We start from the raw sequence: 18,265 nt of genomic DNA on the forward strand, positions 1-18,265 counted from the left end.
AATATGTGTGTTTGTATGGATTTGAGTTAGGGACCTTAGATTGTAAACTCCTTGAGGCCAGGGAGTGATGTGAATGTATAATACGCTGTGTACAGCGCGGAATAAGTTAACGGCACTATATACGGATTGTTTTAGATCAATACACACACACACACACACACTCTATTCGTATTGGGACACCTGCCTTTACACACACATTAACTTTAATGGCATTCCAGTCTTAGTCCGTAGGGTTCAATATTGAGTTGGCCCATCCTTATCAGCTATAACAGCTTCAACTTTTCTGGGAAGGCTGTCCACAATGTTTAGGAGTGTCTATGAGAATGTTTGACCATTTTTCCAGAAGTGCATTTGGTCAGGCACTGATGTTTGATGAGAAGGCCTGGCTCGCAGTCTCCGTTCTAATTCATCCCAAAAGGTGTTCTACGAGGTTTAGGTCAGGACTCTGTGCAGGCCAGTCAAGTTCCTCCACTCCAAACTTGCGCATCCATGTCTTTATAGACCTTGCTTTGTGCACTGGTCCAAATAAATTGGTGGGGGGGGGGGGATTATGGTGTGGGCTTGTTTTTCATGGGTTGGGCTTGAAGGGGTTTCTTAAGGCATCAGCATACCAAGACATTTTGGACAATGTCATGCTCCCAACTTTGTGGGAACAGTTTGGGGATTGCCCCTTCCTGTTCCAACATGATTTTCCACCAGTGCACAAACAAGGTCCATAAAGACATGGATGAGCGAGTTTGGGGTGGAGGAAACTGACTGACCTGCACAGAGTCCTAACCTCAACCTTATAGAACACCTTTGGGATGAACTAGAGCAAAGACTCTGAGCCAGGTCTTCTCGTCAAGCATCAGTGCCTGACCTCACAAATGCACTTCTGGAGGAATGGTCAAACATTCCCATAGACACACTCCTAATCCTTGTGGACAGCCTTCCCAGAAGAGTCAATATTGAACCCTACGGACTAAGATGCCATTAAAGTTCATGTGCCCCAATACTTTTGGCAACAGAGTATGTAAAGCGCTGCATAAGTTGATGGTGCTTAAAGCGGTAGTAAATTTTTTTTTTTTTTTTTTTTTTTAAAAACCTGCAAAGCAAAAGGCATAATGAGCTAGTATGCACCGCATACTAGCTCATTATGAAATACTTACCTTAGAACGAGGCCCCGACATCTGGCCCGATCCACGCCGAGGGAGCTGACATGCTCCCTCAGCGTTTCTTCCAGGTATCGTGGCTCCGGCGCTGTGAGTGGCCGGAGCCGCGATATCGTCACTCCCACGCATGCACGCGGGGGATTTCATTCCAGCCGGCCACTGCCGGATTTTCAGGCTGAGAATCCTCTTGTGCGCATGCGCCGTTGCAGTCAGCGGCGCATACCGACGGGAATATCTCCTAAAACGTACAGGTTTAGGAGATATTTTTTTTACCTACAGGTAAGCCTTATTATAGGCTTGTTACAAATATTTACATAATCCATCTATGCACGAAAAAAAAAAAAAACCCACTGACTAGTAATGCAGATTTTTTACTGATTGATTTATATCAATAGACACACCAATTCTCTCTCACAAAAGTAAGTACACCCCCACATTTTTGTCAATATAGTATATCTTTTCATGTGACAACACAAAGTTACACTTTGCTAAATTAGTGAGTGCACAGCTTGTAGAACAGTGTAAATTTGCTGTCCCTTCAAAATAACACAGCCATTAATGTCTAAACCGCTGGCAACAAAAGTGAGTACACCCCTAAGTAAAAATGTCCAAATTGGGCCCAAAGTGTCAATATTTTGTGTGGCCACCACCATTTTCCAGCACTGCCTTAACCCTCTTGGGCATGGAGTTCACCAGAGCTTCACAGGTTCCCACTGGAGTCCTCTTCCACTCCTCCATGACGACATCACGGAGCTGGTGGATGATGTTAAAAACCTTGCGCTCCTCCACATTGCGTTTGAGGATGGCCCACAGATGTTCAATAGGGTTTAAGTCTGGAGACATGCTTGGCCAGTCCATCACCTTTACCTGCAGCTTCTTTAGCAAGGCAGTGGTCATCTTGGAGGTGTGTTTGAGGTCATTATGTTGGAATACTGCTCTGCAGCCTAGTCTCTGAAGGGAGGGGATCATTCTTTGCTTTAGTATGTCAAAGTAAATTTTGGCATTCATGGTTCCCTCAATGAACTGTAGCACCCCAGTGCCAGCAGAACCCGTACAGCCATAGACCATGACACTCCCACCACCATGCTTGACTGTAGGGAAGACACACTTGTCTTTGTACTCCTCACCTGGTTGCTGCCACACACTCTTGACACCATCTGAACCAAATAGGTTCAGACCACAGGACAGGATTACAGTAATCCATGTCCTTAGTCTGCTTGTCTTCAGCAAACTGTGGGCTTTCTTTTGCATCATCCTTAGAAGAGGCTTCCTTCTAGGACGACAGCCATGCAGACCAATTTGATGCAGTGTGTGGCGTATGGTCTGAGCACTGACAGGCTGAACCCCACCCCTTCAACCTCTGCAGCACTCCTATGTCCATTTCCCAAAGACAACCTCTGGATATGACGCTGAGCATGTGCATTCAACTTCTTTGGTCGACCATGGCGAGGCCTGTTCCGAGTTGGACCTGTCCTGTTAAACCGCTGTATGGTCTTGGCTACCGTGCTGCAGCTCAGTTTCAGGGTCTTGGCAATCTTCTAATATCCTAGGCCATCTTCATGTAGAGCAACAATTCTTTTTTCAGATCCTCAGAGTTCTTTGCCATGAGGTACCATGTTGAGCTTCCAGTGACCAGTATGAGAGAGTGAGAGCGATAACACCAAATTTAACACACCTGCTCCCCATTTACACCTGAGACCTTGTAACACTAATGGGTCACATGACACTGGGGAGGGAAAATGGTTAATTGGGCCCAATTTGGACATTTTCACTTAGGGGTGTACTCGCTTTTGTCGCCAGCGGTTTAGACATTAATAGCTGTGAGTTGAGTTATTTTGAGGGGACAGCAAATTTACACTGTTATACAAGCTGTACACTCACTACTTTACATTGTAGCAAAGTGTCATTTCTTCAGTGTTGTCACATGAAAAGATATAATAAAATATTTACAAAAATGTGAGGGGGGGAACTCACGTGTGTGTAAGTGTGTGTGTGTGTGTGTGTGTGTGTGTGTGTGTGTGTACACACACACTGCGCATATAACACTGACCAGTCACAGATTTCTTGTCCCGATTGATCCCTATGTCTGGGTTTACAGGCCCATTGAAGTAATCAGCTGAATTCAGATTGGTAGAAAAGAAAACTTCCTGGATGTGTAGGAATGTATGGTGTGTATTAGTAGTGATAGAGGTGAGTGATCTCTGCTCCATATACAGACACAGTGCAGATCCTTATCACCATTACACAGCAAATCCACCGTCCAGAGCAGATCACCCAGCGCCTATACATTCATATAGAGAGATCTTCACTCCTATGTAGGGAGCCAGCAGCCCCCCCCACACACAGACACACACACACACACAAGCCCCGCCCCTTTACCTGAACCCCATTACCTGCAGTGGAGTGGTCTCCGCCCCCCCGTCCACTGAGGACAGCTGGACGGTGACCAGAGCCATGAGCGGCAGCCGGTGCTGTGTCCTCCCACCTCCTCAGAGAAGACTTCCCGGAGCTCCCCGTCCTCCTCCTCCTCGGTGTCGCTCTCTGCTCTGCCTGCAAGTCAATGAGGAAGAGAGAAGAGGACAGCCCCTTGAAGGAGGAGCGGGAGGGGTCGGAGAGGTATGTGAGGGGGAAGAGAGGAGAAAGTGACATGGCCCTACAAGGAGGGAAGAGCCGGGGGGAGGAGGAGGACTGAGGGAGGGAGGAGGGCTCGTCGTTAAACACACACACCACTTTATTATGTGAGCGGTCCTAGGGACAGTATGAGAGAGGAAGGACCGGGACCGGACGGGGGGGGGCTGAGGTGATTGTACGGAGAGGTCACATGACATGACATGACTGGGCTTCTGACTGGCCACAACATCTCTAGGGCCCCATTCACACCTTCAGGTAGCGCTAACGCAGCTTCTTTTGCACTTTTTTGGCCTGTTTTCATACCACAACTTAGAGCAGTTAATCCGGTAAATGGCCACCATATGCAAGGCAAATGCAGCACATAACTCCATCATTCGCACAAAAATCGCAGCACGTAACTCCGCCATCATACGCGCGACAAGCGCAGCACGTAACTCCGCCATCATACGCGCAGCACGTAACTCTGCCATCATACGCGCAGCACGTAACTCCGCCATCATACGCGCAGCACGTAACTCCGCCATCATACGCGCAGCACGTAACTCCGCCATCATACGCGCAGCACGCAACTCCGCCATCATACGCGCAGCACGCAACTCCGCCATCATACGCGCAGCACGCAACTCCGCCATCATACGCGCAGCACGCAACTCCGCCATCATAAGCGCAGCACGTAACTCCGCCATCATAAGCGCAGCACGTAACTCCGCCATCATAAGCGCAGCACGTAACTCCGCCATCATAAGCGCAGCACGTAACTCCGCCATCATACGCGCAGCACGCAACTCCGCCATCATACGCGCGGCACGTAACTCCGCCATCATACGCGCGGCACGTAACTCCGCCATCATAAGCGCGGCACGTAACTCCGCCATCATAAGCGCGGCACGTAACTCCGCCATCATAAGCGCGGCACGTAACTCCGCCATCATAAGCGCGGCACGTAACTCCGCCATCATAAGCGCGGCACGTAACTCCGCCATCATACGCGCAGCACGTAACTCCGCCATCATACGCGCAGCACGTAACTCCGCCATCATACGCGCAGCACGTAACTCCGCCATCATACGCGCAGCACGTAACTCCGCCATCATACGCGCAGCACGTAACTCCGCCATCATACGCGCAGCACGCAACTCCGCCATCATAAGCGCAGCACGCAACTCCGCCATCATAAGCGCAGCACGCAACTCCGCCATCATAAGCGCAGCACGCAACTCCGCCATCATACGCGCAGCACGCAACTCCGCCATCATACGCGCAGCACGTAACTCCGCCATCATACGCGCAGCACGTAACTCCGCCATCATACGCGCAGCACGTAACTCCGCCATCATACGCGCAGCACGTAACTCCGCCATCATACGCGCAGCACGTAACTCCGCCATCATACGCGCAGCACGTAACTCCGCCATCATACGCGCAGCACGTAACTCCGCCATCATACGCGCAGCACGTAACTCCGCCATCATACGCGCGACAAGCGCAGCACGTAACTCCGCCATCATACGCGCGACAAGCGCAGCACGTAACTCCGCCATCATACGCGCGACAAGCGCAGCACGTAACTCCGCCATCATACGCGCGACAAGCGCAGCACGTAACTCCGCCATCATACGCGCGACAAGCGCAGCACGTAACTCCGCCATCATACGCGCGACAAGCGCAGCACGTAACTCCGCCATCATACGCGCGACAAGCGCAGCACGTAACTCCGCCATCATACGCGCGACAAGCGCAGCGTGTCACTCCACTATACGCACAATAAATGCAGCACATAACTCTGCCATATGTAGGACAGACACAGCATGTAACTCCACTATACGCACAACAAACGCAGCACATGACTCCTCCATATGCAGGACAAATGCAGCGTGTAACTCCACTATACGCACAACAAACGCATCCTGTAACTCCACTATACGCACAACAAACGCAGCACATACCTCAGCCATATGCAGGACAAACAGTGTGTAACTCCACTATACACACACACACACACACAACACAGCATATAACTCCACCATACACATGACAAAAACAGTAAATAGCTCCACTATATGCACAACAAACGCAGCACATAACTCCACCATACGCATGACAAAAGCAGCACATAATGCCACCATACGCATGACAAAAGCAGCACATAACGCCACCATACGCACGACAAAAGCAGCACATAACGCCACCATACGCACGACAAAAGCAGCACATAACGCCACCATACGCACGACAAAAGCAGCACATAACGCCACCATACGCACGACAAAAGCAGCACATAACGCCACCATACGCACGACAAAAGCAGCACATAACGCCACCATACACACGACAAACGCAGCACATAACTCCACTATACGCACAACAAACGCAGCACATAACTCCAATATAAACGCACAACAAACGCAGCAGATAACTCCACTATATACGCACAACAAACGCAGTAGATAACTCCACTATATACGTACAACAAACGCAGCACATAACTCCACTATATACGCACAACAAACGCAGCACATAACTCCACTATATACGCACAACAAACGCAGCACATAACTCCACTATATACGCGCAACAAACGCAGCACATAACTCCACTATATACGCGCAACAAACGCAGTACATAACTCCACTATATACGCACAAGAAACACAGCACATAACTCCGCCATACGCACAACACAGCATGCAACTCCAGTATACGCACAAGAAATGCAGGACAGGTTGTGCTCTTAAGTTTACATACCCTGGCAGAGTTTGATTTCCTGGCCATTTTAGAATATGAATGATAAGACTAAAACTTTTCTTTCACTCACTGTTTACTCTTTTTAAATCATAATGACAACAGAAACTACACAGATGACCCTGATCAAAAGTTTACATACCCTGGTGATTTTGGCCTGATAACATGCACACAAGTTGACACAAAGGGCTTTAAATGGCTATTAAAGGTAATCATCCTCCCCTGTGATCTGTTTGCTTGTAATTAGTGTGTATAAAAGGTCAATGAGTTTCTGGACTCCTGACAGACCCTTGCATCTTTCATCCAGTGCTGCACTGACGTTTCTGAATTCAGAGTCATGGGGAAAGCAAAATAATTGTCAAAGGATCTGCGGGAAAGGGTAGCTGAACTGTATAAAACAGGAAAGGGATATAAAAAGATATCCAAGGAATTGAGAATGCCAATCAGCAGTGTTCAAACTCTAATCGAGAAGTAGAAAAAGAGGGGTTCTGTTGAAACCAAACCACGGTCAGGTAGACAAACTAAAATTTCAGCCACAACTGCCAGAAAAATTGTTCAGGATGCAAAGAAAAACCGACAAATAGCTTCAGGTGAAATACAGGATTCTGAAGACATGTGGTGTGGCTGTTTCAAGATGCACAATAAGGAGGCACTTGAAGAAATATGGGCTGCATGGTCGAGTCGCCAGAAAAAAGCCATTACTACGCAAATGCCACAAAGTATACCGCTTACAATATGCCAAACAGCACAGAGATAAGTCTCAAACCTTCTGGCGCAGTTATTTGGAGTGATTAGCTTTTTGGCCACAACCATAAACACTACATTTGGAGTCAACAAGGCCTATGATGAAAGGTACACCATTCCTACTGTGAAACACGGAAGTGGATCGCTGATGTTTTGGGGATCCGCCCTGGCCACGGGACAGAAACTGCACTCCTCAAAATATGGGATGATACCCTTGAAGCAGCGTTCGACACAGTATACCACAAAGCCCTGCTCACTTGTCTCACAGAAGTAGCTGGAGTTGCAGACCCAGCCTTACCCTGGTTCGCATCCTTTCTAGAAAGTGAAACTAGGAACGGTCACTTCGGAAGCAAAAAAATGACATGCGGAGTCCCTCAAGGATCACCCCGTCACCCATGCTCTGTAACATCTATCTCCGCCCACTCCTCAAAATCATCAGCAACCAGGATCTACTTTATCACTCCTATGCGGATGACATCCAACTCTACCTACGCATCACCAACAAAAAAGACCAATACCAGGCACTGGAAAACTGTCTCATTGATCAACGATTGGATGACAGAGAGCTCCCTTGAACGCAATGGATCCAAAACAGAAATCCTGTTCCTTCACGCAAAGCGAAACAAAAAGCCTGGCACGATGTCCACACCACTCACCATCCTTGGACAACCCATCACCCCCAGCACTAAAGCCGAAAACCTTGGAGTCAACTTCGACTCAAACATGACGATGGATGCACAAATAGGATTCGTAGTCAGCAGATCCCACTGCCTTCTTTGCCTACTGCGTAGACTCATCCCCTTCACCCTGGAAGGAGATACGGCAGTAGTAGTTGGAACAATCCTGACTCGACTACGCAAATTCCTTCTACCTAAGACTTCCAAAATACCAAATTTCACGTCTACAAACCGTCCAGACCACAGCAGCCAGACTGGTAACTGGAAAAAAAACCATGGGAATCAATCACCCCATCCCCGAGGACCCTCCATTGGCTACCCGTGAAGGATCGCATTCAGGACCCTCTGCCTCACTCACAAATGTGCACAAGGAAAAGCCCTGCAATACCTCTCCAACAAAATAAAGCACTACACCCCAGGTCGCACTCTGGTCAACTAACCAGAACCTGCTCCACATCCCCAAGACCTGTTACAAATTAATGGAATGCTCTACCCGTGGACATCCACTCTGAGGAAAACTATCTGGCCTTTTAGGAAGAAGCTCAAGACCCATCTATCCACTATACGCATGACAAATGCAGTGTGTAACTCCACCATAAGCACAACAAACGCAGCGCGTAACTCTGCCATACACAGGACAAATGCAGTGTGTAACTCCGCTATACGCACGACAAATGCAGTGTGTAACTCCGCCATATGAGCAATAAATGCAGCGCGTAACTCCTCTGTATGCACAAAAAATGCAGTGTGTAATTCCACCATCAGCACAAAAAACGCAGCATGTAACTCCACTATACGCACAACAAAAGCAGCACATAACTGCGCCATATGCAGGACAAACGCAGTGTGTAACTCCACTATACACACCACACAGAACTTAATTCCACCATACGCACAACAAGCGCAGCTCGTAACTCCACCGTACACACAACACAGCGCGTAACTCCACCGTACACACAACTAGGGCTGCAACTAACTATTATTTTCATAATCGATTAGTTGGCCGATTATTGTTTCGATTAATTGGTTAATCTGTTAATAACCTTAAAAAAAAAAAAAAGTGGGTCAAATACCGTATATACTCGAGTATAAGCCGAGATTTTCAGCCTCTTTTTTGAGGCTGAAAGTGCCCCCCTCGGCTTATACTCGAGTCATCGCTGTCTGCCCGCTCGATCAGCGTGTCGAGCAGACAGACAGCGGCCATTCTATAGTTCAAAAGCCGCGCCTCCGGCTCCGCCTTCGCCTGTGATAGGCGGAACACTGAATTTCCCAGCAGCCTGTGTTCCGCCTATCACGGACATCGTATCATCCTCGTACTACGGACGAGGATGATACGATGTACGTGATAGGCGGAACACAGGCTGCTGGGAAATTCAGTGTTCCGCCTATCACAGGCGAAGGCGGCGGCGCAGCTTTTGAATTTTACAATGGCCGCCGAGGCGCCGACGAACGAAGAGGGCACGGGACGGAGGCAAGGCAAGGCACGGCACGGGACGGGACGGGACGGAACGGAGGCAAGGCACGGCGGCGAGGCACGGAGGCAAGGAGGCTCGGCACGGGACGGAGGCTCGGGACAAAGGCTCGGGACACAGGTAGGCTGGACACACACACACACACACACACACACACACACACACACACACACACACACACACACACGGATGGATACACACACACACAGGGATGGATGGATGGATGGAGACACACACACACAGGGATGGATGGATGGAGACACACACACACAGGGATGGATGGATGGATGGACACACACACACACAGGGATGGATGGATGGATGGAGACACACACACACAGGGATGGATGGATGGATGGAGACACACACACACAGGGATGGATGGATGGATGGACACACACACACACAGGGATGGATGGACGGACACACAGGGATGGACGGACACACAGGGATGGACGGACACACAGGGATGGACGGACACACACACAGGGATGGACAGGCATGTCTTACCCTCGGCTTATACACGAGTCAATAAGTTTGCCAGTTTTTTTGGGGGTAAATTGGGGGCCTCGGCTTATATTCGGGTCGGCCTATACTCGAGTATATACGGTAGATGTTCATTTTCCACCACAGTGACGGGAAAATTTAGAAATAACAGAAAACTTCTTAGTCAAAGAAATTTTCAGACAGTCTATGTGGTTTTCGTTCAGATGTTATGTTCATTTTAAAAACAAGTGAGAATTTCAAACAAAATTCTTTCATTCAGCGAATGTACAAAGATTTTTAGTCTGAATATTCTCATCCGAAAATTGATCTGTGTGGTCAGCATAAGGCTCGGTACACACCTATGCAGTTTGCTTTTGATCTGTTTCTGCAGTGCCTTTTGCTGTGCGTTTTGATTTTTGCACACGTGATTTTACTGCAATTTGTATTTTTAAATTTTTTTGGGCAGATTAAAAAACACAAATTGCTGCAAAAACACATTATATGCTTTTCTGCAGCTTCTCCATTGAAGTATATTGAACCAATAAAGCACTATTTTGCGTTAAAAGTCCCTGACCCTTTCAGATGTGAACGTGTCCCATAGGAAATCATGTAAATGAACTGTAGTGCATTTATGCAAAAAGCACCAATAAACACAGAGATGTGAACCAGGTCTAAGACATTTAGTAACATAATGGGGTTAAAAAAACTAAAATTAGCCCTTTATAGTATAAAAAGCAGATAATCACTACTGAAAGGGGTTCATTTTTTACTGTAGAACATTCAAAGTAATATTTACAGTAGTGATTATTTGCTATTTTTGTATTATAAAGGGCTCATTTTTTTTTTTTTAACCCATTGTTACTGGCCGATTAATCGATTATGAAATTAATCGATTACTATTTTCATAATCGATTAGTTGTCGATTAATCAATTAATTGTTTCGGCCCTACACACAACACAGCACGTAACTCCACCGTACATACAACACAGCACGTAACTCCACCATATGCACATCAAATGCAGTGTGTAACTCCACTATACGCACAACAAATGCAGCGTGTAACTCCACTGTATGCACAACAAATGCAGCACATAACTGCAATTTGCAGGACAAATGCAGTGTGTAACTCCGCTATACGCATGAGAAACGCAGCCTATAACTCCACCATACGCACAACAAACGCAGCACATCACTCAGCTGTACACAGAACAAACGCAGTGTGTAACTCCGCCATATGCACAACAAACGCAGCTCGTAACTCCACTGTACACACAACTGCAGTGTGTAACTTTTCCATACGCACAACAAACGCAGTGCATAACCACCGTATGCAGGACAAATGCAGTGTGTAACTCTGAAGGATGGAGTTCTGAGTACCAGAGGTTACGCTTCATGAGCCGGGGACTGTAGAGAGGTTGGGAAAGCGTCAAGGGGAACTCATCCAAGCAAACCCTGCACAGTGTTGTGAGTTTTTTGTTGCTTTAGGAGACAGCTGTTGCTACGTAGGTACAGAACATTGGGTGCAAGCCTAAGGCGCTTGTTCTGTATTGCTCTCTACTTGGCTGTTTCTTTTTTGGAGTCTGCTGATCTGTCTGCCTAATGTCCAAGGCTGGGTGTCCTGTGCCCAAACCCTCTTTCCCACATTTTTTGTGAGTAGGGATGGGCCGAACACCCCCCCTCCCCCGCCCGTTTCGGTTCACAGGTAAAAAGTTCTAGCGATCATGCAAACTCTATTAAAGTCTTTGGGACACAAACATGAAAAATCAAAAGTCCTCATATTAAAGGCTTATATGCAATTTATTGCCATAAAAAGTGTATGGGGGACCCAGGTACTGCCCCAGGGGACATGTATCAATGCAAATTTTTTTATTTTTTTTAAACAATCATTTAAAAAAAAGCAGTGATTTTAATGATGTTCCTAAAGTGAAACAATAAAAATGAAATATTCCTTTAAATATCGTGCCTGTCTGCCTGTAAAGTGATGTATATAAAATGCAGCAGCAATAATGGAATTTCTAAAGTAAAAAATTTCATTTAAACTTGCGTAATTTATGTCCAGCTCCCAGCAATACAGATAAAAAAAAATTGAAAAAAGTCCCCTCCCCAAGTCTATTCAAGGCCCTTTGGGTCTTGTTGCAAAGGATTTCGAATTTGATGTGTACTTTCACAGTGTGACACTGGGTACACAGGTAGCAGTGTGCCAACGTCTCAGTGATGGACATATAGAACCTAGAGGCTAAAAAATTGGACTTTAAAGGTACACAGGTAAACCATATAACAGTAATTAGATGTGTTTATTTGGTAGAAAGTTAGTTAAAGAAGATTATTACATATAGATACATATATAATTCATAAGACTAGTATTGTATACCCTACACACAAACTCTGACACCACTTTATGAAATAGAAAAATACGATACGTCCAAAAGGGCGGTAATTGAAATTCCCATAGTATTATCCAAATAGGGATGTATGTATAGAATGTGGTGGGTCAGGATGTGGATCCGGGCACAAATGATTCACTTATTCGCTTGACATGTTGCACGTAAAGATACGCTTCTTCAGGAGCATAAAAATCTATTGAATATATATAGAAAAACATCAAATTAATATACAGTTCATTAGCATAGCATAAACTTTAATAATAAACAAAAGGTACAAAATTGCTCTGATAGGGTCAGTTGGCCGCAAGCGACCTCCACAAAGGGGAGTGGGCAACCTGGAGTCAAAAAGCAAAGCCCCTCAGTTGGGACACATATGTGTAAGGAGATATGACGAATGCAATGTATAAAGACTTTTACTATAAAGGATTAAGATCTAATAGCTGAGCAGATCTAACACTAACTAGGCATATACAGCAGACTGAGCAGATATGATAGACCATGATGTAGATCAAGTCTATGTCACAAAAAAGAGGATGGATGGTGTTCACAATTAAGATGATTAGTGTAAACATGAATAACATCAGGTTTGTTACTTGTATTGAAAAATAAAAAGTGTAATGCTCAAGAGCAAAAACCCTAATTTATCACATTTTTTTGATTACCCAGACCCGATAGTCTGGACTAAATACGAAATTAAGATTATGCACCAAATTGTAGCGAACGGTACCCTAATGACATTCAGTGATTTGAAACTACATTATGATTTACCAAACTCACATTTTTTTTTAGATACATTCAATTGAGACATGCTTTTTACTCACAATTTTTCAGAGAGCCTCTTGACCTTGAGCTTAGCAACCTAGAATTATTGACACGTAGCGATTCTTTATCAAAACCTGTTTCCAGCCTATATAAGGACCTCTTCCAGCAAACGATCAAATTGATGGAACTCTGCAGACGGTCTTGGGAAGCTGTAGCCCTGAAGTTGGACAGGTATGACTGGGATGATATGTGGGGAACTGCATTTCAGCACCTGGTTTCTACCAGAGACAGACTAATTCATTATATATTCTTGCACAGGATTTATCTAACTCCAGCTAGACTTGCTAAAATGTTCGGGGAACCAACAATTTTTATGCTGGAGGTGCTCAGCACCCCTATCAAACTTCATGCATATATTTTGGGACTGTCCAAATGTGAAACCTTACTGGCAAGCTGTTGCACGATGTATCAGGTCGGTCACTTCTATCTCGATTCCCTTGTCTATTGAGGTGTGCCTATTGCATTTGGTGGTACCTTTGGCTACTACCAGGGCTATATGGACTCTTCTTACCCTATTGCTATTCTATGCTAAAAAGCTGATTATCTTTTCATGGAAAAGCTCCTCAACTCCAACCTTGGAATCCTGGAAGGCATTGGTCAACAAGGCGGCACCTTTGTAAGACAGTGCAGGGTGTCGGATAGTTCAGGCACTGTGTTATCATGTGCCTACCTCCGGCTGGGGGTTCAAGCAAGCATTGATTGTATGTGCTGCTTTGGGGGAGGAGCCAGGGTTATGATTTCGGTATTGTCTTTTTGTTTTTTCGTTTTCTTTTAAATGTACATCATTGCAGCCTTACTGTGCCCTCATTACAGCCTCACCATGCCCATCATTGCCGCCTTACTGTGCCCTCATTGCAGCCTCACCATGCCCTCATTACAGTCTCACTGTGTCCATCTCATTGCCGCCTTACTGTGCCCTCATTGCAGCCTCATCGTGCCATCGTAGCAGCATCACCGTGCCCTCATTGCAGCCTTACTGTGTCCTCATTGTAGCTTCACTGTGTCCTAATGACAGCCTCACCATCATTGCAGCCTTAGTGCTGTGTCACGGAGCTGAGTGTGAAATCATGTTCGGCCGTGCTGTGAAAAAAGCCCCGCCCTTCTCCTAGACCAGCTCATGTGATAGACCGAACACTGCGTCTATCACACGAGCTGTTCTAGGAGGAGGACGGGACTTTTGTCATAGCACGGTCGAACATTTCACAGCTCTGTGACACAGCGGTCTTCCACTCTGCGTGAGAAGGAGGGAGGAGAGTGCTGCGCTGCAGCCACAGCATAGATCCAAAACAGCCCTAGGGCAGGCAGCCATGTTCATTAACCACTTGGTTCCCACACTACGTCTATTGACGTCATGGGCTTTCAGTGGTTATATCTAAATGATGCCTGAGGCCACAGACATCATTCAGATATTGCCGTTTTCAGCCAGCGATTCCCTGCACCATAAGAACGATCATAGCGGCTATTCCGCCGCTTGATCGTTCTTACGGGCGGCGGGAGGGGGGGCGTCCCCTCCTGCCGCCCATAAGAACGATCAAGCGGCGGAATAGCCACTATGATCGTTCTTATGGTGCAGGGAATCACCGGCTGAAAACGGCAATAGCCGCTATAATCAATGCTTCTACCGACTCACCGTTTCCATCGGTGAGTCGGTCACAGGATCCGCCGGCCCCAGCAAGTAATCATAGAGATTTCCGGCAGACTAGATTGCCCCCGGAGTCTCTATGATCGTTCGGAGGCCGGGCGCGATGTTATGACGTCACGCCCGGCCTCGGTATTCATATTAACGGCGCTGATCTGGCTAGGAAGCCAGGATCGTTTTTTTTTTTATTTTTTTTTTTTTTTTTTTTAAATTCTTCCCAGCCTAGAGGTGAGATATGGGGTCTTATTGACCCCATATTTCACTGTAAATAGGTCCAATCGTGCCATATTCCTATTACAAGGGATGTTTACATTCCTTGTAATAGGAATAAAAGTCATCAATTTTTTATTTATTTTTTAAGTGTAAAACTAAAAAAATAAAAATGAAATTAACAATAAAAAAAATAAAATAATTTAAAGCGCCCCTGTCCCCGTGAGCTCGCACACAGAAGCGAACGCATACGTAAGTCCCGCCCACATATGAAAACGGTGTTCAAACCACACATGTGAGGTATCGCCGCGAACGTTAGAGCGAGAGCAATAATTCTAGCCCTAGATCTCCTCTGTAACCCAAAATATGTAACCAGTAAAAAAATTGAAAGCGTCGCCTATGGGTATTTTTAAATACCAAAGTTTGGCGCCATTCCACGAGCGCGTGCAATTTTGAAGCGTGACATGTTGGGTATCTATTTACTCGGCGTATCCTCCTCTTTCACATTATGCAAAAAAATTGGGCTAACTTTACTGTTTTGTTTTTTTTAAAGCATGAAACTGTTTTTTTTCTGAAAAAAATGTGTTAAAAAAATTGCTGCACAAATACCGTGCGTGATAAAATGTGTTAAAAAAATTGCTGCACATATACCGTGCGTGATAAAAAGTTGGAACGAACGCCATTGTATTCTGTAGGGTCTTTGCTAAAAAAACATATATAATGTTTGGGGGTTCTATGTAATTTTCTAGCAAAAAAATTTGGAATTTTACATGTAGGAGAGAAATGTCAGAATTGGCCTGGGTGCGAAGTGGTTAACTAGGGAGTACAGGAGGCTGAAGAAAGGAAAGAACAGAAAAGAGTCCCTGTGGTTGAAAGCCAGGACTAGTGTCTCGCAGGAACAGTCAGTTGGACCTGAAGATGGGTCAGTTCAAGCCGCAGGCAAACACATGTCAAAGGTGACACTGTGACTGGTGTGGTGACAATCTGGGACACCGTTGCTGGCTTATACTAGTGTGGTGGTGATCAGGGACAATATGACTGGTGTGGCAATGGTCAAGGACACTAACTGGTGGTGGAGTGATTAGGGAGAATATGACTGGTGTGGCAGTGATTAGGGACAATACAACTGGTGTGGCAGGAATCTGGGACACTAACTGGTATGGTGGGAATCAGGGACACTAACTGGTGTGGCGGTGATTAGGGAAAATATCACTGCTCTGGTGGTGATTGGGACAATATGTCTGGTTTGGCATTGATCAGGGACACTGTAACTGCTAAGGCTGTGATCAGGGACATTATGACTGTTGTAACAGTGATCAGGGACACTGTGAGTGGTGTGATGGTGATTGGGAACACTGACTGGCAGCACTGGTCTGGTGACATTGTACTCCTATGGCGGTGATCAGAGATAATGGCTGGTGGCACAGACATACAGTGATATCGGAGCAGCCAGGCATTGTACATAATCACTGTCACAGTGGTACAATGTCACCATACTGACACTGCACCTGCTCTGATGACAGTATAAAAAAAGATTTATATATATAACAATTTTATTACATTTGTTTATTATTAATTTTTTATTTATTTTTTACTACATCGTATCATCAGAGCCGTGCAGTGTTACCATTGTGACACTGCACTACTGTAGGGAAGTGATTAGGTTTTTTGCACCATGATTTCTTATAGCAATCATTTCTGGCAGTTCTCAGCTACATTCATACAGCCATTGAGAACTTCTATACAAAGTGTAGCACAATCTGTGTGCCCTGCACTTTGTATAGAATTTCAGCTGCTGGATGTGGTAGCACATTAGTGTTGGCAGCAATCAATACATTTTTTTGTTTGTGTGATTCAGTTGAGGTGTGATAGCATGGGGGCCCATTTTTGGACAATGAGAACTACTGTGATATCTGTGATTGGCTACATCTATCACATGGTACAGGGTGGTGCTGCTTGGCACTGTACCATGTGATCGCTGTGACCAGTCACAGCAATCACAGTAGTTCTTAATGGTCATATGAATGGCAACCATGTTATCTATTGGACATGTGTGCTCACTGTGATTGGTCAAAGCAATCACATTGTATCAGAGTGAAGCACCGCCAATTAGTACTCATATTGGTGATCTGCTGTGTACACCAAATCACAGGATCACATTGATGTGCTCCCTGGGGGGTGCACACGAAGTGCAGTTCTGGGAGGAATAAGGGTACGTCCTCTCAAACTGACACTTGACCCCCAACACCCAGCGCAGCCCCCTGCCAGGACCCAGAGACCCCCCCCCCCAGAGGACCCCCGGCCAGGTGCCTAGTCACACAGTGTCCCATAGCATGGGGATGCTGTGTGACTGGCCTCTTCCTTTTCCCTGTTTCTGGGTCACGGTGGGGTGTTGTGCTGTGTGTGACATATGGGGAGGCCGACGCGCACTCCGTGGCCATTTTCCTGGGGCCGTGGCCATTTTTTTGTAGACACAGCCAGTTTTTGCCGTTCAGCCATTTTCTGGTAGTTCGGCAGCCTTTTGCTGAGGCGGCTGGCGGACATTTTCTAGTAGCCTCAGGTAGTTTTGCCTCTAGCGCTGAGTGCTTGTTTCCTTCTAGAACAGCGCACTTTTCACACAAACACCCTGTGGGTGAGATGGGGGGAGAGCGGACAGCAGCAGAACAGCGCAGTACCTTGGTGAGGGTGGACATTTTGTGTGACTTGCCTTAGGTCCCTAAGTGGTGAGAGGCGAGTGTGGGTCAGCATAGTGTTGGAAGCTGGCGCTTCTTCTCCAGACATCCCTGTTATTGCAACTGGTTCCCCTGCACCTGCGGTGCCTATGGACGCTCTGTTAGCGGTCCTGGAGGACTTTGTTGCCAGGGTGGAAGCGGCGTGCGGCGGCAAGGGGGGGTAACAACGCTCCCTCCCCCCACATCTTCTGGGGAAACCTCTGATTCAGACTCGGCCCCACTGTGACAGGCGGCCCCTGTTCTGAGGATGCGTACCAGGATCGTTCAGACAGCGAGAATGACTCAGTGTCTGGGTCAGCACAGGAAAAGGAGCTTTTAGGAGCACTTATTACAGCGGAGTGGGATACTCTAAAAATTGAGGATACGGTGGGGGCATCTACAGAGGTGTCGGTCCCTTTCAGGTCCCACAAGCCAGCCCGCATGGCTAAGGTGTTTCCTTACCTAACTTATTTTGATAAGTTTATTTACAAGGAGTGGGGAAACCGCAGCGGGCCCTTTCAGTCCCGAAACGCATGGTGGTGTGTTACCCCTTTGAGGGGAGTTTCCTGAAGAAATGGACATCTCCTCCGATTGTT

General features: G+C 46.5%; 1 protein-coding gene across 1 annotated transcript in view; it reads right to left on the reverse strand.

Annotated features, from left to right (window-relative positions):
- Positions 1-3,779, reverse strand: part of SSH3 (slingshot protein phosphatase 3) — a 94,255-nt gene extending 90,476 nt beyond the window's left edge. The window contains exon 1 of the mRNA XM_077454674.1: positions 3,545-3,779. Within this exon, the coding sequence (XP_077310800.1) occupies positions 3,545-3,607 (63 nt within the window). The 5' untranslated portion in view covers positions 3,608-3,779. The remainder of the gene's footprint in view (positions 1-3,544) is intronic.
- Between the last annotated feature and the right edge of the window lie 14,486 nt (positions 3,780-18,265).

The sequence above is a fragment of the Lithobates pipiens genome, unplaced genomic scaffold, assembly GCF_037356315.1.
Source record: "Lithobates pipiens isolate NorthernLeopardFrog02 unplaced genomic scaffold, aLitPip1_a1.2 Scaffold_25, whole genome shotgun sequence".
In the NCBI taxonomy this organism is placed as follows: Eukaryota; Metazoa; Chordata; class Amphibia; order Anura; family Ranidae; genus Lithobates; species Lithobates pipiens.